This window comes from Lampris incognitus, chromosome 17 (genome assembly GCF_029633865.1).
Source record: "Lampris incognitus isolate fLamInc1 chromosome 17, fLamInc1.hap2, whole genome shotgun sequence".
Classification (NCBI taxonomy): Eukaryota; Metazoa; Chordata; class Actinopteri; order Lampriformes; family Lampridae; genus Lampris; species Lampris incognitus.
This window is the reverse complement of record NC_079227.1, coordinates 28,228,682-28,256,649: the sequence shown is the minus strand read 5'-3', so window position 1 is coordinate 28,256,649 and position 27,968 is coordinate 28,228,682. Positions and strand designations below refer to the sequence as shown.

At 47.8% G+C, this 27,968-nt stretch overlaps 1 protein-coding gene across 2 annotated transcripts in view; it reads left to right on the top strand.

The window, feature by feature from the left end:
- adkb (adenosine kinase b) overlaps window positions 1-27,968 on the top strand; it is a 113,558-nt gene that overhangs the window by 6,144 nt on the left and 79,446 nt on the right. For both annotated transcript variants that reach the window (XM_056297070.1, XM_056297071.1), the window contains exon 4: window positions 12,358-12,436. In XM_056297070.1, coding sequence (XP_056153045.1) covers window positions 12,358-12,436 — 79 coding nt within the window. The remainder of the gene's footprint in view (window positions 1-12,357; window positions 12,437-27,968) is intronic.

Sequence of the window (27,968 nt, the reverse complement as noted above, 5' to 3'; positions counted from 1 at the left end):
CTCCTCACTGTCAGGTGAAAAGAAGCAGCTGGCGACTCCACATGTATGGGAGGAGGCATGTGGTAGTCTGCAGCCCTCCCCGGATCAGCAGAGGGGTGGAGCAGCGACCGGGATGGCTCATAAGTGTGGGGTAATTGGCCAAGTAAGACTGGGGAGAAAAGGGAGGAAAATCCCCCCAAAAAAGAAACATTTCCCAGGAGTCAATGCTCTGCCAATGTTGCAAGTGTATCCATGCACCAGAGTTGTCTTGTGTATCATATTTGTGTACATTTATTCATCTCAATATCTCACTATATAAGAGAACGTATTCCAGCTTAGTCGTGTCCTTACACCTCTCCACTGAGATTTGTGACTGTGATGTTTATTAAAAGACCCATTAGGGAGCTTCTTAATTGATAAAGTTGATGGGGAACTGTTGTGCCCGGCAGGTAGTCAACAGGCACATTCTTCCAGTACCTGTTGATTATACAATGACATTTTGTTCCTTTGTGTAAAAAAGTTCCCCCGTATTTATAGTTTGCTATCAGCAGGGCAGACTCACATTTGTATAACATTATATGGCCTTCATTATTATCTCTGCTAGGCGGTAGCCTGGAGGGGATTATGTGTGTGTGTGTGTGTGTGTGTGTGTGTGTGTGTGTGTGTGTCTGGCTAATCTCACAAACTACTGGACCTTCCTCTTCCTGCTTCGGCTGCTCCCGTTAGGGGTCGCCACAGCGGATCATCCATTTCCATCTCTTCCTGTCCTCTGCATCTTCCTCTGTCACGCCAAACACCTGCATGTCTTCCCTCACCACATCCATAAACCTCCTCTTCGGCCTTCCTCTTTTCCTCTTCCCTGGCAGCTCCATATTCAGCATCCTTCTCCCAATATACCCAGCATCTCTCCTCCACACATGTCAAAACCATCTCAATCTTGCCTCTCTTGCTTTGTCTCCAAACCGTCCAACCTGAGCGGTCCCTCTAATATACGCTTTCCGAATCCTGTCCTTCTTCCTCACTCCCAAGGAAAATCTTAGCATCTTCCACTCTGCCCCCGCCAGCTCTGCCTCCTGTCTAATCTCAAACTACTGGACCTATCAGCCCAAATGTTTTTGTGCACAGTTATGACTGTATGACGAAGAACCTCTCGTGGTTGCGGTGATTAAAAACCTTCAAAAAATGTTTGTTCTCACTGCCGCCGCTCCCTCTCTCCATTCACTCTCCAGCTCGCTTAACCAACGCTGCTTTCTGTCGCGGCCTGCTCTGAGTCAACTGTGTGCATGCACGACTCACGCCACATCTACTGTTGAGTCGGATCAGGCACTGATAGTGTCGAAACCAAAATATTATGTATTCGGGTAAGAGTCTTGAATGTAAACATGAAGTCGATCCTATTTCGCAAGCCAGCAAATCTTCAAGTGCTGATCTCAGCACAGGAGAACTGGAGGAACGCAGCATGAACCAAAAATAATTCCCCTTATTCACCTCGCCGCCATGCAGAAGTGCCATAGTCGCCAATGTTAAAACTCTGCTATAGATTTCAAGAGTAGGATTAATCACAGTCCCAGCTGGAAATCATCTCAGTACCTACAATAAAACGTTTCCCGTGGCTGAGCTATGTTTTCTTACCGTTGTTTTATGAATGAAAGTCAGTCAGCAGAGCAGCCATTCACCTTCATTCATTTTATATTATGAAAACCGCCTGATCTCTGTTATTTCATATTACACTTGGTCACATTTGTGTGAGGGTCCACCTACGAGGCTGCACATCCACAGACTGACAGGCAAAATATTTTTATTAGCTAGATTTGTTAGCTTGAGTGCTGCATGTTAAAACTTCCCCCCCCCCATTTTTCCTGTTCATTCGACTTGGTTGCTGCGCAAAAGCCTCGTAATGGCAGTAAAAACACCCTTTTTCTGTCCATGTGTGCATGTATTTCCCTTCTCCTGCAAGGCATAAAACGGTGCCGAGTTCGAACACCAGAGTATGAGAAGTGCGTTTGCCTGGTAGGGGTCTGCACTCTACCGAGTACACTCCTCTAGTCTGATATCTAATTTTAGGTCAGAGATGTCCAGGAAAGCACATGTTACATGTAGTACAACAAGAATTTTGTTTAATGGTAGGTATTTCCTAATTTCTTTGTACACATAACTACATGCATTTTATAGTACATTATTGAGGTACTGATGATGACGTCATTCTCTCAGTGAATCCGTCACACCTTGTTAGGTCTTGTTACACGACAAAGGGACACACGTGACGCATTGGACAGTGGCAGCGGGGCAAAGCAGCATCATCAGCAATGTTGATCTCCACGACCACAAAGGCGGCAGTGTTATCTTTGGCCACACGGACACTGTTACTGCCACATACAAGGTCGGGGCAGGATTAGCTTGGGGCTTTGCTGCTTAATTCCCAGCACTATGCAAGTCAATGTATGCCCCTACCATCAACGCACACAGGCGCGCGCATACACAAACACACACACACACACACACACACACACACACACACACACACACGATGCATGCCACTACCGGAGTTTTTGTAGCTCAGTTTGCATGCTAAAGTTGCTAAAGTTTTTTGTATGAGCAGAACCGACTTTGGGGGGGTGTAGTTATCCTGATTTGTTCAACAGCGTATTGAGTTTTGGGTTTGTATTACTGGTGTTTTTCCTTATATGGAACTTATTTCCCCGTAGATAACAGAGACCATTCACATGAAATTCGCAGTAGATTCTCTGGAAACGGGTAGATAACAGTAAAATAACATCGCACAGCCCCCCCCCCCCCATCCTTATTCGGATAAGGAATCCTCTGCTGAAAAATGTTTGGTCGATGAGCCTGGCGGAGGCTTGTGACAAACGACGACCTATAAGTTTGGCAACACGGTAGACTCCTTCAGAGGTCTCCTCTCTAAGCCAACTGTTGGGCGTGTGAATCCACAGTGTAGTAAGCTATTCATTTGGTTTCCATTGCCCTAGTGGGACAGAGATCATTGGATGCAGTGCGCTGTGGCAGTGTCTGAATTCAATTATATGGTCACTGCAGAGCTCAGTATAATCCTTTTGTGGGCTGAGAAATTGCCGTCAGTACAGTATAACCCATTAACTTCCCTGTTTGGCCTGGTCAGTGAGTTACCAGTCTTTTCCAGACCAGGCTGACATCTTTAAAAAAAAAAAGGTCGGTAAAGCTCTCGCGTCCAATTGATGTAGGCAGGCGCGGCGTAGAAGAATAAACAGGCCCTCTGACTTAACCCGTGGCGTGTGTCGCTGATTTCCATCAGCGTTTCGATTTAACCTCAATTACTACATTTAAAACAGCCGCAACGCTTAACAGTTTCCTTCTCTGTGTAAATCACGAATGTGCTCGCATCGTGCTGCCACGTGCACTACTCCAGTGCACATATTACATTTGTATTTACTGTCTGCAAAACCTGCACAGCCTTGACTCCCTCCTCCCTCACAGGGCAGTGTTTTCTCAAGGTTTCCATACTTGCACTTGGCGTTATTCATAGTGTTGGTCACGTGCATAGTACTGTAGCGAATGTTGGTTTCTTAGATAGTGTTTCCCAGGTGGTTATTGAGGGAGTTGCCCCCCTGTACATGCCTGGGCAGTTGCAGTTGGCCTCATGCTTTTATTCTCTTTAAAATGGAGCAAGGCGACGACCAGCTTCATTTTGGCGCCGTCATCAGCTCTCTTTCCTCTCTGCACGCTTGGAAATGTATGTAAATCGCTGAACCTTTTTATTACCGGTGTTGTTAGACGTACTCATGCTGTAGATTTAGCCTGTGCAGCAGTGGCAGTTAACCAGCTTGACCCTATGTTGGAGAGAGAAGGTTGGATGCGTGGTTTCTATGCCTCAACGGTCAATGCTGCCATCGTGTGGCTCAAACTGTAACTGGGAATATGTAATAGCATCTGCATGATAGGTTACTAAACAGTGTAGGTCAAATGTCATCCTCACTAAACGCTGTTTTATTGAGCCAACTCAATTGACCTTTTTTTTTTTTTTTTTATTCCGAAAACCGATTTTCTGCCAATTGCTAACTCGTTTATCTGATTTTGGATAATTCATTGAAGAAAGTTTGATTTTTTTATTTTATTTTATTTTATTTTATTGTGCGTAAAGGCCAATAAAATGTTCCTGTAGCTGCCTGTATTACTCCCACTGTCATTATCTTATTATGCCGGTACAGAATTGCATAAGAATGATGAGACGTGACCCCCCCTTAATGTCCAGCAGGGGGCAATAAAAGCCTGCCATCTTTTCTTTTTTTTTTTCAATAGGAGACACTGATTTAACATAATAAAACACACACACATGATTGTGCAGATTACAACATGGGCAAATACACATTTCATTTCCGGAAAAAATACACTTTACGCAGTATTCAGCGTGACACTGAATTCCACATTATATCACCCACCGAAAGCGGCTCGCGCTAGTTAACCGTGTTATTATATTAGGCCTAATGATGAGTGAATCATTGTTACAGATTATTGCCACCTCCAGCAGGCTGGTGAGGAAGGGGCGGGGAGGGAGGGAGGGAGGGAGGAGAGGATTTCAGCGAGCTCCCAAATGTTATGCCTGTTCAGACATTTGTTTTATGACTCCCTCTGTCCAATGATAATTAATTGTTTACTTTCTCATCTCGGGATAATGTTGTGACTCTTTTCAGTGGTTGTGTGCTCACAGCAATTAAGTTCATCAGTGCTCATCCTCAGCGCCCCCCCCCCCATCCCCCATCCCCCCCCACACACACACACCTCACTCTGTCTTTCTCTGTGCTAAATGCAGATTAGCGGCGTCACAATCACATCCAGAATGAGAGTAAACTCCTCATTATGCCATGTGACCCACTGCTGCATGAATAATTCAGGGATGCAGCGTTAGTGGCTGACTGTTATTAGCATTCCGGATGGGAATGGGGTGAGAGAGGGAAAGAGAGAGAGAGAGAGAGAGAGAGAGAGAGAGAGAGAGAGAGAGAGAGAGAGAGACAAGAGATTGAGAGAAAGGGAGAGGGTGGGAGGCTCATATCACTGACGGGGCTGACTCAGGGGGATCAGCGCTGGATTGAGACACGACACACACACACATCATCATCACACGACACGGGAGATCAGTGGAGGTGCCTCTCCGCTCACATGCCCCCGCTGTCTGTGTACATTTTACACACCCCTGCTGCCGCCGTGCAGTTCAATCTGCTTACTGGGAGGAAAACAACAAAGGCCCCTCTCGCTGAGTACATGCTAAACACTCTGGCTCCTGGGTCTGTGTGTGTGATAGATTCTGCTCTGTAAACACACTTGACTCCCTTCGCCCTACCTTGCTCTGTCTCTCTCTCTTTCTCTGTCTCTCTCTCTTTTCATAACAAAGTGAGTCGTGAGTGCGAGTAACCCCCAGTGGGAGCTGTCCTGGTGTATCAGGATAAGAAAGAAAGTGTGTGTGTGTGTGTGTGTGTGTGTGTGTGTGCGTGCGTGTGTGCGTGTGTGCGTGTGTGCGTGTGCGTGTGTGCAGGCACACGCGTGTTGCACGTGTGTACCTGCATGCGTGGACACATGCAAGTGTGCAGTGCGAAGGCAGGACTGCATGTGCTTTCTGTCGTGCCACTTCACCGGATGCACTCACGCTTGACTGAGTGTGTAGACACATTACAGCCTTGTAGACCCCCCCCCCCACTCCTCCCGTCCTCCACCTCCTCCTCCCCCTTATTTATTTCCCAGCCCCCTTTCTGTTGCTGAGGCTGAGTGCTGTACAACGGTGCTTAAACTCACCTCCGCTAACCCCCAGGGGTCATTACATCCGGCTCCCCCTGTCGCTTAGGGCAAAGGTCACCAGCCCACATCCATTGCCTGACCTCTGAGGCAGAGAGAGAGAGAGAGAGAGAGAGAGAGAGAGAGAGAGAGAGAGAGAGAGAGAGAGAGAGAGAGAGAGAGAGAGAGAGAGAGAGCATGAAAGAAAGAGAGAAAGCGGAGATGAATGAATGGCACTCGGTAGTAATTGAGATATCAGAAGCATGTTCAGCTGTGAAATCTGCCTCTGATGTTTTATTGATACACGTGAGTCCTACATTTTTAGGGCACTTGCTGAGATATGTGCTCAGGAAGGCTGCAGTCAGCTGTGAGATATGTGGATAGAGCTCATGAATAATTAAATGGGAGCATATAATAGTTTTGAACTGGTGAGTGGGGTTGGGGGGGGGGTGGGGGGATCATCTCCAGTGGGATTAGGCTCATATGCCGGTCTATCGGGTAAGTTTCTGATGAAGTCTTATAATGTGCACATGCTGCCTCATGAGAGGAGGCTGATGCAATCACAGTTATACCTTGATGCTGGAGCCCTGTGTCCTCAGCTCCGTGATGGCAGCTGCCAGCAGGTGGTGCCAGAAGGAAACGTCACAAGTCAAGGGGATGCAACAAAACATAATCACATCTCTCTCTGCATGTGGGCGTTTTTTCCTCTCTCTCTCTCTCTCTCTCTCTCTCTCCTCTCCCTCTCCCCCTCCCTCTCCTCTCTCTCTCTCTCTCTCTCTCTCTCTCTCTCTCTCTCTCTCTCTCTCTCTCTCTCTCTCTCTCTCTCTCTCTCTCTCTCTCTCTCTCTCTCTCCTCCCCTTCTGAAGAACGTGTTTTATAATTAAAATGTGGGCGTCGCAAGCCGGTACATACAGCGCTTTCAGAAAGCATGCTCGCGGCTATTTTTAGACATCTCTCAACCTCAGCTGCACACAGGAAAAGCCACCAATGGCAGCCGCCTTACATGTGAAGGCTAGTTAGTGTGCAGTGATCACTTGCATGTGCTAGGTGGTGTGTGTGTGTGTGTGTGTGTGGGTGTGGGTGTATCAGGGTGAGGTTGGGTTGGGTTGGGGGGTAGAAATGGTATCCCTGACTTGGTGAGCAGCAGCACTGCCTGCATGTTTAAAGTTCACACTGGGCCATATGGCCCCCACAGCAGGGGGTGCTGGTGGAGTTGTTCACATGCAGCATTGTGAATAACGGAGATCCTGGTGTCAACCTCCGACTCGAGGAGAGCGTCTCAGAAGGCTTTTGTGCACGGGCTTCAAATCCCAGTCCTCAGGAGAGCGCTGCGTGCATTCACACACGCGCACACAATACGCGCACACAACACGCACACACACACAGACTCCCATGTGCACATGCACTGGCACGTACACAGACGAATTCTCTCTCTCTCTCTCTCTGTCTCTACACACACACACCGACACTCCCTTTCCCACATCCACACAACATTGTGTGACGTGTGACAGTGCCCTCTACACACACACACGCACGCACACGCGCACGCCGCGTGGAGCCAAAAACCTGCAACATTTTAGAGGGAAATAATATGAACTCATCCTCCATGACCAAATTTTTCCCCGTAATCCTTGTGCGCAGCCTAATTAAGGACAACGCCTGTAATGTTAATGCCAGCAAATGGGCTGCTGGATCGCCTTGATTATTAAAGGGGTGCACATGTGTTGTCTCTACATTCTGATGCAATTATTTACCCATTATGACCGTGTAATTGTGCACTCATTAATCGTGCATCCAGTCCATAACGCATAAAGCGAAACAAACAAAAGAGCAAAAAACTCGTCTGGAGTGTGGCCGTTTTTGCTCTTAGGGGTTTTACACGGCGGGAATTGAACGCGAGGAGGGGGGGGGGGCGGCGAATCTAAGCAAAGGGATTGTGATACGTGGCGCATGGCAGTATCGTTACGCTTTTTTTTTTGGTGTGTGAATCAATATTTATTAGAGCATGTCAGAGGACAGGGACGGGGGGGGGGGGGGCTTACCCGGCCTTTGAATCATCACTCATTTATGTTCAGTACTTTTGTCCGCCTCGTTCTTCGCCATCCCTTCCACGCCGGCCTAATGTCCCCCCCCCCCCCCGATAAGGATGTTCTATTCATCCCGCGTTCCTCCCTCGCCGCGCACTACACAGAGAGCCTCTCTACAGGGATTGAATGAAAAGTACGTCTTTTTTTTCTGAGGGGGGGAAGAGCGAGCTGGCGCGCGAGAGAGAAGATAATTATTGATTCGAAATAAGAAAAGATAAGGCTCAACCTTGAGCAGCCCGGTGATAGCACACAGAACAGAATAATTAATGGGCCTGTCTCGTGTCGGGACAAGCTTTCACACTGAGACGGGCGTATTGATTTTAAACAGATAAACTGTGTAACCCTTTGTGAAGGGTTTGACAAACAATTTAATTGGGGAGGAGGGGAGGGGGTGGGGGGAGAGAAGAACAGCAATATTCCTCACCCCTTTCCATCTCCTTTTCATCATGTCCCCCAAGCTGTTTTTTTTCTTCTCCCCCCCCCCCTTGCCTGACCTATGGAAACAATTACTGTGCATCAGGCCTTGTACTGCCTCCAGACTACCAGGGCAGGCTGGTGTAGGATGCACACACTGATTGGGGAATCTAATCATTGTAGGACCCGTCTCCATTCCAGATGCCTCTGTTGAAAGTGGGATTACTGAAGCCTTTTAGCTGTATTTTCCCCCATTCTTGGTGTGTGTGTGTGTGTGTGTGTGTGTGTGTGTGTGTGCGTGCGTGTGCGTGTGTGCACGTGAAGAGAAATGGGGTGAGAGAGAGTGAGAGAGAGAGATGGATGTGCCTGTTCAAATGTACCTGCCTGCTGTAGTTGGAGCAGATATAATTTACTGTTCCAGTACACCCCACCCGACTCCGCTGCACCCACCCATCTCCTTTCCTAATCCCCGAGGAGAATAGCAAAGAAGCCCCGGTCCTCTCAACCCCCCCACCCACCCACCCACCCACCTCATGCCCTCCCCCTGATTAGTGATCGGGTGGGTGTGTGTGTCATGGAGAGGAGGGGGGGGCGTTTGATCATGTTTCCCTGTCCGTCCCCGTGATTTGTAAGCTGTTTAAACGTGAACGAGGCAATTAAATAAGGGCCGAGCGGCGAGGAGGAGAGTGGGTGCCGCGGTGATCATTAGCGATGAATTACCTCGGCGTGCACTCCATCCGCTCGGGAGGACTTTCAGGCCGACCACTCCCGAGGATCCCGATCCAATCTAGCCATTGATTAACAGAGACTTGTTCTTCCTGTGAAATCAGTCGACGGGGATTTTAGGGCACTCATCCGGCCTTACGGAGATAGGCTAACATCAAAGGGGGGGAACGAAGAGGGATTGGGTAAATGGGCTCGCCTCGCCCACCATGTAAGAGACTTAGAGGAGCAAACCTTGAATTATTGCCTCATGTAAATAATGTACTCAGTTAAGTTGTGCGGGGGGGCGGGGAGGGTTGAAAGAGGAACTCGTGAGTCATTCAGGACAGAGAGCGCTCATAGTACTTTTGAAGATCTCATATTTCCCTTGATGAGAAACGGCGGTGGGGGCTCTTACCCGAGGAATGTAAACAACCAAATGTTCCTGACTTGTGTGATCTGCCCTGAAAATTTCAGCGTGTTACGCCAGAGATTCGTGACGGTATTAGATTTGGACTGTGACTTTCAGGATCCGCTGAATGGGAGGGGGGGAGGGGGGGGGGAGCGTTGCATTCAGTGGCCTGGTTCCCTTCTATTAAATTCGACTTTGATTTGATTTGAATAAGTAAGTGTCCCCATTAGTCACAAATTGGAAGGTATGAAATTGAAAAATAACACGGTGCCCACGTCGAGAGCGACTCGATTTGATCAGGGCCAATCTCCCGAAGAATCCCCGAGTTGCGTAACCGGGGCCCGTCCGCGCCCCAGCGGGATTCGTGGCATAGCTGGCGTCGTTTCCGCTGTCAAACAAGTGGCCGGTCCAGCTTTGAAAGGTGCACATAGCTGCGAGAGGACATTTTGTTTTTCCTCCACTCCTTCCCATCACATATTCTGCATAGATCCCAGTAGATGGATAGGGATTCCCCCCCCCCCACCCCCTCCTAAATGTCCAAGGGGGCCATTTATGGTGTCGGTGCTGTGGGATCACATGATGTCTGAGGGTGTAAAGGTCTCGAGGCAGCTGCTCCTTTTCGGATGGGATTTTCGAGGAGTCCAAGAGCAGGGCCCCTTGCTGTCTGCACTGAAAGGTGGAGCAAATACTTGTAGCGGGGGGGGGGGGGGGGGGAGAGAAAGCTGAAATCCACAGAAGCTGTGTGTCTATTTGAAATGGGCTCTGGAGTCCCTTGGCTGCCTTCATGTTATAAACACCCACAGTGCTCAAATTCTTCCTTTGTCAATGAGTCATAACAGGTGTCTTAGAAACGATTTTTTTTCTTCCCTGCTTAGCATATTTTCCGCTTGCATGGAAAGTTTTTTTTTCTATTAGGAACATTCTGCCCTGGGTAGACCCCTCTTGCCTTGAGACATGATGTGCAGACTTTCTTTGAAGCCGAAAAAGGTTACTTTCACACTTCTTTCTCAAGTCAGCCATGCCTAGTTGAACCAGGAGGCACCGAGGTATTGAGCACCTCGAGGTGACACATGTTGGTAAGCCGGGATGCAGTTTGCATACTAATGACTCGTCTCTGAAGTATGAAAATGCTCAAAATAAATCCCCCGGTGTCGAAACGGCCGCAGCTTATTTCCAGGTTCAACCCCGCTGTAAATTTTTTTTTTTTTTTTTTACTCAAACCGGGTACCCTTTTGACCTACCCTGAGAAACCCCTAAAAATATTTTCTTCATCCTTTTTTTTAGGGGGGGGGGGACGCGGCTCCACATCGCTCCGACTTTACATAACCAGCATCCCTCGGGATTATCCTTGTCATTTTCTGAGCAACGCCGCAGACTCAGTTCATTTAAGGTGGAATTACACATGAAACCAGTGGGAATGGTGTGTAGTACCTTGAACCATTTACCATGTCATTGGAATTTCTCCCCGGTGTAAATACACTTTCAATGGATAGTTTTCAATTTACACTTTGAGGAGGGGGGGGGGTGGGGTGCCAAGGACCTCCTAATGTGGCACATCATCTAGACCGCAGGCAGGTCAATTCCCTTAGCCGGGTGGACACGTTTATATCGCCGGCCCTCACGGAGGCTGTTTGTGTGAACGATTTGGAGGAACCACATTATTCATGTTCTCGCCTCCACAGATAAAGACTCCCATCTCACCGTGTGGCTTTGACTTTGCATCACGTTATGCCTAAGCAACGGATATCCACGTCTATTGGAGTTTGCGACGGTAATGTAATGGAAAAAAAATACCAAAAAAAAATGATAGGAGTAACTACAGCTTTATACGGTTGAACCCGGGGGGCGCTCCAGCGGTTTATGTATGAAGACACGGTAATTGTTTACTCCCCCCCACCGATTCCCCGACGTCATCTCTGCTTTCGTGACTTATTGGGTTTAAGGCGGTTGTAGCTGTTTCGAAATCTCGGAATATGGCTCGGACATCAAACGCCTAATCAGATGTGGTCAAGTTAATCCGGCTGTAAGATTTAATGCGCAAAGCGAGCTGTAAATTTTGCCGTTTAATCATCTGAAGGCATCACCTATGAAGTGGGTGCTGAAAGGCGCCTATCTGCACAAGTGGTTGCAGGAGTTTCGCCCCCAACTGCATTCATTGCATATGAGGGAGACGTTCAAAATGCCCTTATAAATGACTTTCACTACTCATCTTGCTTTAATATGTCTAACTACAGCCATGTGGGGAAAATGTTCCCTTTTTTTTTGTTGCTTTTATCAAACTGACATTTAGGGCCTAAGTGCCTCTTTTAAACCCCGGCAACATTCGCGGTAAAGCGTCGCGTTTAACAAAACCCAGCGTTTCCCCCCCGGTATTTCTGCTCTCTTTAAGTTCAAACAACTCAAGGCGACGTTGACCTGGGATTTCACGTTGGCGGCGTGGCGAAGAGTCATACCTCATTTAGGACGCTTTACGCCGTGGGATAAGCGCGAGGGCCGAATTCTCGGCGAGCGGTAAAATGCTGACAAAAACGGCCGAGGAATTACTGCATCTAATCTGCCGATCTCGTTAAATGCCAATTAAGTATGAGCTCATGTATTGTTTTTAAAAACACAGGGTCTGTGGGAGGCTTCCTTGATAATGTTGACATCAATCTTATAAGGTTCCCATAAAAAGTAATGTGCCTATCCTCTGTGTTTACAGCTGCTCTTCCACCACACTTCGAGTGGAAACGCTATAGCGTGGCAACCTCGCAGTACACCTTGCTGCTCCTTTGCATGTTTGCATGGAACAATGTGATAATCAGTCTTGAGACACTTGTTGCTTTTTATCCCATTTATATATATATATATATATATATATATATATATATATATAGTGGACGAGCTAGGCCTCGAGCATTAGGTCTGACTGTACTTTTTCTCTCAACTCTGTGGCATTGTGGTTAACCTTGAATGTTTTCACTTCTGACAGCTCTTTTTTGTTGTACCTCCCTGTATTTTCAGGTTTGAAGAAATTGTCAAGAAGAGCAAAGTTGAGTACCACGCTGGTGGTTCCACCCAGAACTCGGTGAAAATTGCACAGGTTAGTCCTCCTCCAGCCTTCCAGAGTGGTGCCAGAATGTATCTTGAGCATACGGGGTAACCTTAGATGTGTCAGCCAGCCAGGCAGCCCTGGGAATACACAGCATAGCTGCACGGCACGCTGACATATTACACTTTTAGACGGTGCAAATTCATCAGACCTGCCACGGGGAGAAAAAGTGCAGCGGGGCGGGGTGTTTGAGGGGGGGGTGGTGGCAGGTTGGGAGATTCATAATATTTGTAGTGTTATCTAGTCGGCCTAATTTCCTGAGACATATCAAACATCAATTAGGGAGAATTACAAGAAGATGCAATTAACATGTCACAACAAATTACACCCAACAAACGCTGATCTCCTCCCTGGCTGTCTCACGGATTTGAGCTTCTAAAAGAAATTGGTGATTGTCCAAATCTGAAATGGAAATCTAAACTCAAGAAGATTATTCTCTTCTCTGAATCTTTTTTTTTCTTTAAATCTGACTGCAATAAGTCTGTAAAGTTGACATGCAGTGATTAGCCGCTGATAAGGCTTTGGTCTGCTCACAATAAACAAAGGAAAAGCATCCAGCTGAAAAATAATTCTCTTCTGAGGAGAAATGAGTGCAGAGGCTAATTGACAGGCTGATGTTTGTGAAAGCGCAGCCATTTCCTTGTATGTGGGTTTTTATGTTTGTACGTGTCAGTACAGTGTGTGTATGTATGTGTGTGCATGTGTGCATTTGTATGTGTGTGTGCACATGTGTCTGTGTGCACGTGTGTGAGTGTGAGTGTGCATGCACTGAACGCAAGGGAGATGCTAAAAGAGGGAGAAAAGGAAGCCAGGCAGGCCCTCGGGCTGCCAGCATCCCCATGCTTTGGAGACAGTAAACATCCTTTTTAAAAAGAGACGCAGAGCTGTGCACCTCCGTGCAAACACTCTTTAATTATGAAGATCAGAAGCATTCACACAAACCCCAGTCACTCCGAGACAGTTACTGCCGACTTGATTTTACTCCCCCGCCCCCCCAGCCACCGCCACCACCTTCCTCCCCGATGTTTAATCCTATATGTTTGATGCAAATGGATTTTGGGAACTGGTGGGCTCACTTCGCCGTCTTGAGTCGGCTGTTTGAGTCGAGCGCGCCCTTATTAATTCTGATCACAAAATGTTTTCCGACACATTAATTTCTCCCTCTTGTAGTTAGTCGAAGCCTTGAATTCAGTTTCATCCGCCTCTTCGGTTAAGAAACAGACCTTGACAAGATGTTTTTTTTTTTGGTTCTGTCATTGGAGCACAGTGAAGGAACCCACCCGGGGTGTGTTTCAAACGGTTTGTGAAATCTAAATAGAGGCCAATTTCTCTTGTCTTTGACGGTGGCCAGTGAAGAAGAGCCCTGATGACCTGGGTGCCCTTTTCAAAGCTGTTCCCTCAAATGAATTGCTCTGGTAATGGTGCCACGGAGCCAAGTCAAGCTGCATTTTCCTGTTTATTTATTTATTTTTTCGGGGGAATTTCTCCCCAATTGTATCCAGCCAATCACCCCACTCTTCTGAGCCATCCCGGTCGCTGCTCCACCCCCCTCTGCTGATCCGGGGAGGGCTGCAGACCACCACATGCCTCCTTCGATACATGTGGAGCTGCCAGCCGCTTCTTTTCACCTGACAGTGAGGAGTTTCGCCAGGGGGTGTAGCGCCCCGGCCGACCAGAGGAGGCGCTAGTGCAGTGACCAGGACACATACCCACATCTGGCTTCCCACCTGTAGACACTGCCAGTTGTGTCTGTAAGGACACCGGACCAAGCCGGCGGTAACACGGGGATTCGAACTGGCAAGCCATGTGTTGGTAGGCAACGGAATAGACCGCTATGCTACCCGGACGCCCTTCAGTCTCCAGTTTATTTGGTGTGTTTACCCCCTCAGGGAGGGAAGATGTAGACCTCACTCGGCAACACTCAACATAACAAAAATGAGGGGCTTTTTTTAAGTCTTGCACCCAAAGTCTCGCAAAACACTTTTCTGTCAATATGTAACTTGAAGCGCTGCTTTATCCACGTTTCACTTTCAGGTTATGGCGTTCTCTCTCTCTCTCTCTCTCTCTCTCTCTTTTTCTTTTTTTTTGTTGAAATGTATAATGCATAATTGCCCCCCAGATTATCGCATTGTAGCACCTGCAATATGCGAAACTTCAAACCCCGCTGTATTGTGGAAGCCGAACCTTCAGACAGGAATGATATGCGCCGCAGCGCCGAATCCACATCAAAGGGCGCGGCGACTAAATGAGATGCTCCTTCCAGGGCAGGTTTGCTCAGGAGCACCATCGCCGCTGGAGGAGAGACATGTTCAGAGGCTTCGCATGGGAATCGCTCGGCACGCTGGGAAAACCTGGGGAGTGGGAAGATCAATGCCTTGCTCAGAAACACCGCTGTCGCTCCCTCTCTCTCTCTCTCTCTCTCTCCCTCTCTCCCCCTCTCTCTCCCAAACCGGACCGCTTCATTGGCGGCTGTAATAGGTTAAATACTCTTGTTTCATGTGAGTTTAGATTTGTGCGCTATCGAGGAATAGTGCTGGCTTTAAGGAGATGCGGAATCGATGGTAATTGGATTTGCTTTAAAACGAGAATTGACCAAACCCGGAGCTTAAGACGGAGAAGTATTGTTTTCTGCCCGGGCACTCCCCTCCGCCTCCAATCTTTAAATGGAAATCGTTTCGATGCGATGTTTGTTAGTCGTCAATCGGTTGTAGCCGGAGCTATCTTGACCCGCCTTGGCTGTTCTCATCCGGCTGTGTTAAGGTGCCAGTCACTACTTATCCATATTCAAAGCACATCATCATCATCGTGACACTCCAGAAGTCCCGCGGTAGACGTGTCAACACATCTGTACTTCCCCTAGCGGTGCACCGCCACTCCCTCAATAAGCGTTTAGAGTTATTCTTCCGACAGGATGGCCAAGTCGCAAAGCCCAGTACGCGGAGCACCTCCGCCTCCGGTCCTGTTGGAATTGGGAACGATAGAAGGGGTTTTCGGGGGGGGGGGGTTGTTGCCTTTGTGTGGGCTCCAGAAAAACACCGTGCCCTGAAGGGGCACCCCGCATAAAGGCTCACCTACTGGAGCCGGAGCAGGGCTGCAAGGTAACAAACACCCGCCTCCCCTTGGCTCGCTCACATGCGGCTCCATACATCAAAGGCCTCCACCCGCCTGCTGGGATGGAGAGACAAGTCGTCGTTTTTTTCTATTCTTTTTTTTTCAGTCATTTACACAGTTGCGGCCTTTTTAGGGTATCCGATCCAGGATATGGTACCACCAAGAACACACAGTGTCTTATCACAGGTGACAGAATCGTGTGTGTGTGTGTGTGTGTGTGTGTGTGTGTGTGTGTGTGGCGGTGTCGGTTGACTAGGGGGCTGTATCAAGAAGCAGAGTCAATTCATTTAGACAGAACATCAAAGTCTCCCAACAGCTCCTTGGGGCCCAGAGATGGAAGTCTGTGAGCAGCAGCAGACGGGCTCGCGGGGAGCTGCTGCCGCTACCAGGGAGGTTAGATTATACTCCAAATGCAAATAGTGTGCTTCTTGTAAACCGTGCGTTTCTATTATGATGCTCACAAATCAACAGCACCGACATAGCCGACTTCATTTCTCTGCACTGTAAGGGTGCGGAGCAAGAGTGTTTTATTTTCACCCCTATTGCCACGGGGGGGGGGGGGGGGTTGCTCCGTGGATGTGCACTACCTGCAAACTTGATGCTAAAAAAAGAAAAGAAGGGGTGATTAAGTATGCTCTTTCCTTTCATGGAGACCGCGTGTGATGTCGCGGGTCCGCATCATCAATTCACGATGATGTCTTAATGATTGTTTGGAAAGTAAAGGCTTTTGAAAAATTTGGGGTTGCTGTTATGGTTATGATGCCTGTTTAACATTTCCTCAGACTTGGTCAGTCGTGGAAAGGGGGTGAATGGGGCCCAGGCTTGGATGTGAGCTTTGGAGCTCTTAATTGGAAACGCATGTGCACCATGCTGTTGAAAAGTTGCATTAAAAAAAAGAAAAGGGGGGGGGGGGAAGAAAAATCCCACAGCACTACTTTTGACTAAGAAAGGTCCTCACCAAGCTCATATTTTGTGGGAATACTCGAACCGGGGGTTTAGATGTCTCATTATAAGCATCAAATCTGTTTTTTTGGGGTTTTTTTTTTTCTTCTTCTTCTTCTTCTTTTTTTTGGGGGGGGGGGTGAAAATATTCCATGACCTAATGTTTGGCTTTACAGCTCGTTTTGTTAAATAAATAAAGGAACGCAACTTGCCCCCCCCTTTTTTTTTTCTTGAAAGGGCTTCAAGAAGAAATGCCTACGTCTGTTACCACTTAGAGAACGGACCGTAGTTAAAGAGAATGAGGGGAGCTTTTGTGTTCGAACCCATTTGGTTGAGATTTTCACGGGGATGTGTTTAGACGTCAACCCCAAAAAAAAAAAAAAATCATTTACTGTTTTGCTGTCAGCTCACTGTTTATTACTGACATCCTTTTCTTTATTGTCCACGGGGCAGATCTGATTTGCCTGTCCGATTCTGAGGGCCGTTCGAAAGCTTCGGTGGCAATTGATTCTTGAGCTTCGGGGAGCCGAGAGACGCGCTTTGATGGGTTTGTTTGTTTTTTGTGTTTCCATCGCGCCGGGTGTGCACGTGAGCGCGTGCGAGCGGGGCTGATAGTTGTGCAGCTGTGCTGAAATGAGCATTGCTAATGACAGATTAAAAACCTGAACCCCGGTGAGCCTTTTCAGTGTCTCGCTGCAGGACGTCGAGCCTCTCCACCGCGTGTCTGCTGTTAAGGCAAAGCCCCTCTTGTTTTGCTTTAAGACAGGTTAATTGTGACACCAGCCATTAGCGCCCGCTCGGAGCCGTTTCCGCGCCACCCCGGGCGTTCATTGCCTTCCCCCGTCGGCGGAAGGTTACAGTCTGTTAAGCTGTACGCGCAACAGCTCCAAGGAACCCAACGCGCTCTTTTCCTTTTCTTTTTTCTTTTTCCTTCTTCTTCACTCCCACCTCACCCCCCCCCCCTCCTCGAAATTCCAGGTGTGCAAGTGCCTGCACGGGGAGGCCTCCATTGTTTTTTCCCTCCCCGTCCCAGCACACGCGGCGGAAGAAAGCAACGCCTCATTCGCTTTGATGAGCAATGTGTTCATGCGTGGGCTTCAATGTCACCCGCCATGAGGCAGCTGTGAAGTCGCAGCTCATGTCGGTGTTGCCATTTACTCAGTGATGAAGTGGAGAGATCTCTGGTTGTTTCCACACAGAACCCCCACCCACCCCCTCCTCCTTGCCCCCTCGCCATCACCACCGCTACCAAGACCCCCCCCCCACACACACACATGACTTTATTTCTCTATACTTGTGGGGACCCCCTCATTGACTGTGTTCATTCCCTAGCTCTTAACCCTAACCTTAACCACCATAACTACATACCGTACCTTAACCCTTACCCTAACCTTAACCTAATCCTAATTCTAACCTAACCTAATTCAGAACCCAAGTTCTAACCCTAAAATACACCCTTTTCCTCATGGGGACCCATAAAATGTCCCCCACAAGGTAGGTAGTTTCTGATTTTTCAGCTCAAATGTCCCCATTACGATAGACGTGTGCGGAGACACACACACACACACACACACACACACACACACACACACACACACACACACACACACACACACACACACACACACACACACACAACTTTGTTTCTCTATACTTGTGGGGACCCATCATTGACTACATTCATTCCCTAGCCTTTAAACCTAATCTTAACCATCATAACTACATATACCTAATACCCATACCCAATTTCTCCTCGGGGATGAATAAAGTAGTCTGATTCTGATTCTGATTCTGATAACTGTAACCCTTACCCTAACCTTAACCTAATCCTAATTCTACCCTTAACCCTAAACCCAAGTCCTAACCCTAAAATAGAACCTTTTTCCTCACGGGGACCCCTAAAATGTCCGGTAGTTTCTGGTTTTTCTATCCTAACATTAGGATAGAAGTGCAAGGACACACACACACACACACACACACACACACACACACACACACACACACACACACACACACACACACACACACACACACACACACACACACACACACACACACACACACAACTTTGTTTCTCTATACTTGTGGGACCCCTCAATGACTAAATTCATTTAATAGCCCTTAACCCTAACCTTAACCCTTACCCTAACCTTAACCTAAGCTTAATTCTAACCTTAACCCTAAACCCAAGTCCTAACCCTAAAATACACCCTTTTCCGGACCCATAAAATGCCCCCCCCCACACACACACACACACCTTGTGGGGACCCCTCACTGACTACATTCATTCCCTAGCCCTTAACCCTAACCTTAACCATCATAACTACATACCTAACCTTAACCTAATCCTAATTCTAACCGTACCCCTTAAACCCAAGTCCTAACTCTAAAATAGACCCTTGTCCTCATGGGACCCATAAAATGTCCCCACAAGGTAGGTGGTTTCTGGTTTTCTATCCTAATAGGGACATTTGGTCCCCATTGGGATAGAAGTACAAGGACACACACACACACACACACACACACCTTCTCAACAAGTCGTCCTCCCCTCTCGACTTTACTGTGACTGTGTGTCACAGCTAATACCAGTGTGCATTAAATCTCTGGCTTCTATGAGCTCAGCCATAAAGGTTGACTGGGTGACCGTGCAGCGACGCCTTGTCATCAGAGGGATTTGTTAACAGCTGATGGCCCCACAGAGCAGCCACCACTTCAAGCTTTTCCGCAAATTTTGCTCTCATCCTAGAATCATTTTTTTGATACCATTCCCCCCCCTCAGCTGCGCTGGCTGTGAGGCACGGACCGTTGTATAGGTGACATATTGTAGGTGACTTCCCCAAACACATCAGAGACCGCACCAATCTGTCCACGTTAATCATTAATCCAAAGCTCACCTTTTCAGAATTGCTTTTAATGTATGATTAATGTTGTGTATAACACGGGCGTCTGGTGACATGGCGGTCTATTCCGCTGCCTACCAACACGGGGATCGCCAGTTCGAATCCCCGTGTTACCTCCGGCTTGGTCGGGCGTCCATACGGACCTAATTGGCTGTGTCCGCAGGTGGGAAGCCGGATGTGGGTGTGTGTCCTGGTCGCTGCACTAGTGCTTCCTCTGGTCGGTTGGGGCACCTGTTCAGGGGGAAGAGGGAACTGGGGGGAATAGCTTGATCCTCCCATGTGCCACGTCCCCCTGGCAAAACTTCTCACTGTCAGGTGAAAAGAAGCAGCTGGCGAGGAGGCATGCAGTACTCTGCAGCCCTCCCCGGATTGGCAGAGGAGGTGGAGCAGCGACCGGGACGGCTCAGAGAGCGGGGTGATTGGCCAGGTACAACTGGGGAGAAAAGGGGGAGGGGGAATGTTGTTTATAACATGTTTTTGGTGTATTGCTTTTATCATATTTTTTTTTCTATTTTATGGAAAGCATCTTTGTGTACCTTGAAACGTGCTATACAAATATAATATTATTATTATTAGTATTATATTACTGACCCCGTTGAAGCTAATTTGCCATCAAATTTGCGGCTCAATTTAAGATGCCAAAGGGAAGACACGGGGAGTAGATAGTAACTCATAAGTATGCATTGGAAAAGCGTGTTGATTAACACTCTCAGGAGATAGACACGCTTAATGTGCATCATCTGGCCTCAGAGGCTGGCAGCAGAATTGAATGTGATATCTTGCGTAACATGTCCTTGCTTTAAGTCCTTGGTTCTAGGCTCGGGAAGACAGGCTGTACCGTCGGTCGGTCTGCTTTTGTTTTGGCCGTTGTATACTTGCCCGGGCTCCAGGCTACGTTCTGAGTTAAATCTGAAAGGACTTGCGAAGCAGACAGTCATGTAGCTATCTGGCAATGTTCTCATGTCACATTACGGACTGATGTATCGCACAGGGCACTCTGTACGCCTGCCACGTTGCTTTACTCTACAGTTAAGTGCGGGGACTTGTTGGCGCTCGGGTTGGGGTGGGGGGGCAAAAGCTGTCCGTGCGGCCGTGGATAGGGGTTTCGGTGCCATTCAGACAGTAAAAAATGGCTCATTAAATGAGCTATTGGTTGGAATTATCTGTTAATATAGGTCAAGTCACTGATGAATGAAAGGATGATTGTGTGTTTTACACAACCGTTCCACATTTCCTGCTGATTATTGAACATGTGCGCCTCGCTCATATTTCCCCCTGCAGAATGACTCTGGCGGTAGTATTTGTTTGGCACATTCTCAGCATTCTCCTGCTCTTGTGGTTGAAGTGTTGCGTAGCAACTAAGAATAACAGTCTTAAATATTTTGGTACAAAGGATTTTAGGAAAATACCTGCAATTACCGTTCAGGGGTGTAAGGTGCTCTGGCATTGTTCCACCTGACCAAAGGGACACTGACCCAGCAGGCCTATTAGCATGTCTGACTTGCACAACACCTAATAATAGCACATCCAGGTGTTGTAATGCAGCTAATGCACAGTTGTTACTGTTGTTAATTGTTAATGGTGTGGCTGTAGCCTTACAGTTCACCGATGGCAGATATCTGCACCATCACTAATTGTCAACTGCTTTAAAGCAAAGCGCCTTCTTTTTTTGGGGGGGGGGTGAAGCTCGCTTCACAGTTTTCATCCCCAACCAGGTATCTGTGACAGGCTGGGGGGGGGGGGGGTAGGTGAGTGCAAATTTGAAGTGATGTGCCTCAGGAAAACGGATGGGTATAGAGGGATGGGGGGCGCGATGGGTGTGTGGGTGGGGTGCGCGATGGATGGGTTGGGGGCTGGATGACGCACAGCAGGTGACAGACAGACACTAATAGTAATGGCTCTTATCAGTGCAGCGCCTGCTCCCTTCTTTCACATGGGCTCTGACATCCTCCTCCCACTCCACCCCCTCCATCTAGTAGGGGGTGCTGGGAGCTCGCTGGGTTGTGCAGCCCGCTCAGACGGAAAGAGCCTGCCAAACACCAGTCCCCTCACATATAAATTGCATCATTAACATCGCCTAGATTATTCCAAGCTCTCCCACTGGGTTTATGGCAGCACTGGCTCAACTTAACTATTTGACTCGCCGAAGACGTTTGGGTTTTCTCGAGTGAGCTGTGCTCAGATGTGCGGTGAAATGCAAGCTAGCTCTAGACTCTCTTAAGGTTTAAACACGTCCAAATCTTTCCAAGGTCAAACTGTGCGTGCTTGTTTGCCTCAGGGAAGCATATTATGTTGCCCTATCTATTATTGTTCTTCTTTTTTCCCCTCTTTCTCTTTGGCTTTCAAAACTCAAAAAGTAATATTGCCGTGAAGGTTGGCGTAGAAAGACCACAGTCGGCGACACCGGGCGCTGCAGCTTGACCTGGCAGCTCTCCCCGTCTTTGAATTGCATCTGAGAAGACCCAGGGGCACCTCAGTGCACCTTGGAGGGAGGTCCTTAAGCCCAATTGATATCTGTGGTGGAGCCGGATGGTGCTTGCTCCACAGATCAGTTGGCAATTAACTCTGTAATTACTAGCTGAGGTCAGGGTTAAGCTCCGAGTTAAAGGTTGGAGCAGCAAACATTTTTATATGATCCTCTTACTCCATTATCCTTCCTCACAGCTACAAGGTTTTACCTCAGGGGAAGAATACATTACACAAAGCCTCTTGGCAATTACTCTTCAATGATTATCCTCACGCTATATAGTCCATATGATTAATCTGGAATCCCCTCTGCCCCTGTCCAAGTGCGGCCGTGGCTCTGCTTACCATGCAAGTTTCATGTTCACCTGAACAAATGGCTCCTTTAGACAAAAAGTGCCAACCTTTTACTTTTACCGGCCGTTTGAAAAAAAAATAGAGAGAGGGAGCGCACCACCTCCTGCAGTAATAACAGACATCCTGACAAGGGGAAAAGGAGGGGTAGGGTCAGAGTGGCTGGCGAAGGGGAGGGGCGGGAAGGGCGCTTAATAGTGTTGAATAAAGGAACATTTATTTTTGTGCTTCGGCCTGTAACAGCCTCAGGAAATAGCTCGGTCTCTTGATCGGGAGCAAATCCTATTAACTTACAGTGCTCTCACTCAGGGTAATGGGCTCCACCTTGAGACTCGGGGAGAGCACTTTTCCCTCTGACACGCTGATACCAGTGTCTGGAGGGCACGGCGTTGGGGAGTCTAGCACCAGGCAAAGACTAATCAAGTCAAACAATCTGCTGGGCTGGAGCAACACGGAGTGGGGATGTTGATATCCAACTGGCTCATTCAACAGGCCCCTTCACACGTTCCTAACCCAATACCAAAGGATCAGTGCATCGGATCAGTTCAACATCAGGTTATTCGAGCCCCTGAGAATTGTAAAGAGATCCCCGAGCAGCTTTTGCTTTCTCAGGAGCGATCAGAGCTGTCGGCTCTGGTATAGACTGTGAGAGCTGGGCCAAAGGGAACTCCTGGGGGCCTCCATTCACTTTCTACCCAGCAAAAGGGAGAGCTGTGCATATGTGTGTGTGCATGTGCACATGTCTTAGTAGACAGATAGAGAAAGAAAGTATGTGGGCAACCACAATCTGAAAGCCAACTTCAGTATCTCTCTGTAAAAACACGGGGAACGGCTTGTTTGTTATTTTCTGTCAGGAATCTGATTTCTGGAAATGACCGTAGTTAGTTTAAAGCCGCCACATACCGTAATTGGCATACTGCGAGAACCTTGGGAGAAACGGGAGCGCCGTATCAAAGCCTAACTGCTCCAATTAAGCGACTCTGCTGGATTGAACGTCGCCTTTGTGGGTGGCAAAGTATTCCTTCAAAGCAAATGATTCGTTTCCTCGCGCATCCCACATGTTTTGGATATCGGCACCTTTTTTTTTTAATCCCTCTCGGCTTGTCCAAAGTATTTTTCTTAGGCCCCAGCCAGTTCTGCGTGTCCTAAACATGACCGTGTTCAATGCTGCACGACTCCACTGATGGATGGCCTCAGTCTGGGCCCACTCATAAATCCGTGTTCAGTGACATGTTCCTCTCCTGTCACTGTTACCCCTTGTGCCTGCTGTCATCCAGCTGTCTTATGTCTGCAGAGTTACAGTGTGCACCTGTCACATGCAATTTATGGCAAGCAATTTGTTGTGCGCCACGGGAGTTAAAATTTTCTGGGAACTCCCCCCCCCCCCTTTTCTTTTTTCTTCTTCTTCTCGACGCTCTCAGATCTGTCGAACATTACACGCTGACATTTCCCTCGTATTTTCCGGCCAAGGTTCTGCGAACATCCGTCGTTGGCCTCACGTGAGCCGTTGCCAGCTTTGATTGATCGAGTAAAGGGAAATGAGTGCACCGCAATTAGTTTGTTCTTGTGGTGTTGTGGCACCGTCTGCGCTGCCGCCACCGCCGCCGGTGCTCCCGGCGAGGATCGTTGCCCCCGAAGAGGGAGAGGCACTGCGAAATGACAGCTTCTCGTGTCGAACAAGTCATTGAATATTGAGGAGGTTCCCACCGCATGTTCTCCTTGCGCGTTAAGGGAGCGGCGTTAACCTTGTTTTGATTTGCATCTCTTTAGCAATTAAGATAATATGTCCTAATTAGAATTTTAATGCAGCGCTGTGAGATTTTTGATAATTGTACCGAATTCTCCGTAGTGATTCTCTCTCTTTGCCTGCCTGTCTTCACGGATGAATTCGTGGCTGATTAGATCGCGGCTCTAATCAGATTTGAGTTACACTGTAAGGTTTCTTCCCACATGCCTCAGTCAAGCTGAGCTGTTCGGTGTAATTGCGAAACAAGTGCCCCTTAACGTGACAACATGTTAGACATCGAGTACCGTTGAGCATTTCTATATCAAATTTACCTTGCTGGTCTATAACATCTCCTCGAATCTCTTCTGCAATTTTTGTACCTGACTAAACTGACGTTGATCCATCCGCGGAAAGCTCGGCGAAATATTGGTTGGATATATTGCTGGCTAGTTCAGTAGGACTGTTTGACTGCTATTCCATATGTTTTTGAAACTTTGTCCAAGTTGGCATGATGGATGTAGTTTGGTGTTTTTTTTACGACTCTTTTGTAACCGTATTCATTCAGCTGTGAACTGGCGTTGTTCATATCAGGTTAAAAGTGGATGATGGATGCCTGAGTTTTCTTTTCTTTTTTCTTTTTTTATTTCCCCCCATTTTCTACACAGTTGTACCCAGCCATTTACACACTCTTCCGAGCCATCCCAGTCACTGCTCCACCCCATCTGCTGATCCGGGGAGGGCCGCAGACTTCCACATGCCTCCTCCGATACATGTGGCGTCACCAGCCGTTCTTTTCACCTGACAGTGAGGAGTTTCACCAGGGGGCAAAGGAGGATCACGCTACCCCCCCAGTTCCCCCTCCCCCCTGAACAGGTGCCCCGACCAACCAGAGGAAGCGCTAGTGCAGCGACCAGGACACATACCCACATCCGGCTTCCCACCCACAGACACGGCCAATTGTGTCTGTAGGGACGCCCGACTGAGCTGAAGGTAATGCGGGGATTCGAACCGGCGATCCCCGCTATGCTACCCGGATGCCCCTTGCCTGGGTTTTCTTATCCGGTCAATGCACATTAAAGTACAACACAAGGATCGGGTCACGCAATCCATGTTTCAGCCACCGCACGTTGCCTGATACATTAACCAAGGCTGGTTTGATTTTCGCAGTTTTGTTTACAACCATGCTTGAATTTGCTGGCTTTTTCTTTTCATTTTCTGCACACAAGGCGAGAGCAGCCAATATTCCTCTTGGCCTTCCTTTTTGATGGAGAAAACCAGTCAATATTGACAGACGAATATTTTTCTTGTACCAAGTTGTCACGACATCAATAGCTGGCGATGTTAACAGGGGTGTGAGTACATGAACAAAGATCTTCAGGAAGGTTTTAAAAAAAAAAAAAATATATATATATATATATATAAAAATGAACCTGAGACCCCATTGTGGTGTGAAATTGCCCACCACAAAAGAATTAATGACGAATCCTTCCAGCATAATTGTCTAATTATGCCGGGCAGATGGGGCACTGTTTTAACTAGGACACATTGTGCTACCTCTCCAGACTCTGCACAACAAAAGGCGAACCAGTGTGACAGCCTTTTCAGCAGCGAGTGGGAGGGAGAGTGATAGAAAGGAAATAGAGAGAGCGAGAGAGGGTGGGGGCGGGCGGGCGGGTGAGGGGGGGGGAATAAAAAAAAAAACCCAGCGTCTGTCACCGAGCCATTCCTCCACTCGATATGTTACCACAGAAATAAATGCATGGTGTAAACACTGCGTGGATCACAGCTCCTGGGAGGTGAATCACAGCGGTGTAATGAGGTTGGTTTACATGCTGCTGCTCAGCTTCCCACCCGGGCTATCTCAATACTTAAAGCCTCTAATTAAAGAGAATTGGCTACTCGATAATTGATCACATTGGTTGCGTCGGCGCGAGCCGCCACTGTAAGACTTCACACCGCTGTTTATTAGCGCTGTCTGCCTGCTTTGTCTCCTGGGGGATGAAGGGAAACACATCAAGAAATCAGCCGCCACCCCCACCGCCCAATCCCTACTGTTGCAGAGCAGTGGATGGGAGTACGTTATAGTATATAGAAAAGAGAAAATGTCTTATGGTGGATTTTAACACTCATCGCCGCAAAACACAGGTAACTCACTGACAATATGGCCAATCCCTCTGATTTGTGAGAATGATAATGTGTTTCTAGAGGTATCTGTTGGTGGCACAAAACAACCATATACGCGGAGGCTGGCATCACTAACATCATAATAGGTAAGCTGAAATGCAAAATGCGTGTTTATTACGGTCGCTGTCAATGAGGTTTGGATATAAATCTTGATATCTTGCACAAATGTGCATGGTAGGTTTTTGTTTTCCTGGTTTGCATATGTATAAAATGTTTTCCTTCCCACTTAGCCCAGCCGCCACATGTGTATCTGTCGAGATGTCACATCGATCAGCCGGCTGTGTCTTAACCAATGAGGGTCAAGAAGACACCCAAGCAGGATTTGAAGCAGGCTAGCCTGTAAGAGGGTCGGCTATTGAGCATCTCAGCAATTACTCCATGGCAAAGGAGTGGGGCGGGGGGGGGTAGTGTGGGGGGTGGATGAGGCTCTCTGCGGGAATCCATAAGTAAGGGGTCCCGAGTTTCGAAATTGATTTCTATTCACCGTCAATTAATCAGGAGGGATAGGACTGGGAGCAAGGCACAGTGAGGGTGTCATGTGGATCGAGGCGGGGGTGGGTGTTTGAGGCAGAAATGTAACATAGTGTGCACGTGTGGTAAGTGGAGCCAGAGTAAATACGTGGGACACACCTGCAGGCCAGACAGAGCGGGTTATTACAGACGCTACCGAGCAGGTGCGGCGGAGTGGGAAAAGATGGACGACTACAGTCAATCAGCCGAGCCAATTTCCTGTGATAGGTTTTTGGCCACTCATTTGGCTTGACTTTATTTGTTCCATCGCGCTAAAGTGCTGCCCGACTGTGCCAGCCTCACTCATCATTTTGATAGCCACTTGATGTCCATGAAATTGGATGGTAATATATTTGTCCCATGAATGATCACTATTGACTATTTCTCCATTGATTTTATGCACGCCATTGTAATACTGAATGTTAATTTTGATTAGTATTGTAATTATGAAAACGGCTTATTGAGTATATTTACCGTCATTAGACTCGTTCTGCAGATCTGTGTTAATTCGCATTTACATTTATGGTCCTTTGAGTGATCCAACCCCCAAGCCAAATAATTATGGGGGGTTTTTTTCTTGGCACGGGTTTTTTTTTATTTTATTTTTTACAATGTGATCTGATCATTCTGCCTTGTCTACATCGCCGACTACATCTGGCTTTTCACCAAGCAGAAACATGTTATTACAAAGTAGGTGTAACTTCCTAATGCCAGTCACAAAGTGCTTGAGTTGCACATTTGAATTCCTGCGGCTGGCATCCGTTGGCAAAATCCTTGACAGCTATTTCAGGAAATTCCCATCCTTAACTATCGCACAAAGCCCTTATCTTTGTGTGCACGTGGATACGCACACACTCACACACCGAGTGACTTTACAAGCCACATAAAAGAGGAGGGCTGCGGCTGCATCTTGTTCTGAATCCAGCACACCTGGCGTGCTCTTGTGATAATATCGCACACAATATGAGGCTCGTTAATATTGCTGCCATGGTATGAAACGGCCAATGGTTCGGAGGATTGATCAGTGTTGCGATGACGGAGGATATTGTCCCGTTTCTTTCTTCTTCTTTTTTTTTTTTTTGCACACACGGTGTGTGTCTGGGCGCACACGCACCTTCACGGACTCGCACTTACTTTGTCTCGCTGCAGAGGGGAACCGAGTGAAGTCAAGTTTATTGGTATCCGGCTGCACTCATCGGTTTTTATTTCAGGGCTGTGAGAGAGACACACACCACATCCGCCTGGCACGGAGGAGATATCTGCGCCGTGTTATTGTAGCAGTGACCTTGGTCTTCTCTAAAGGCCCTCTGTCAGTACAGATACCTATAGGCAC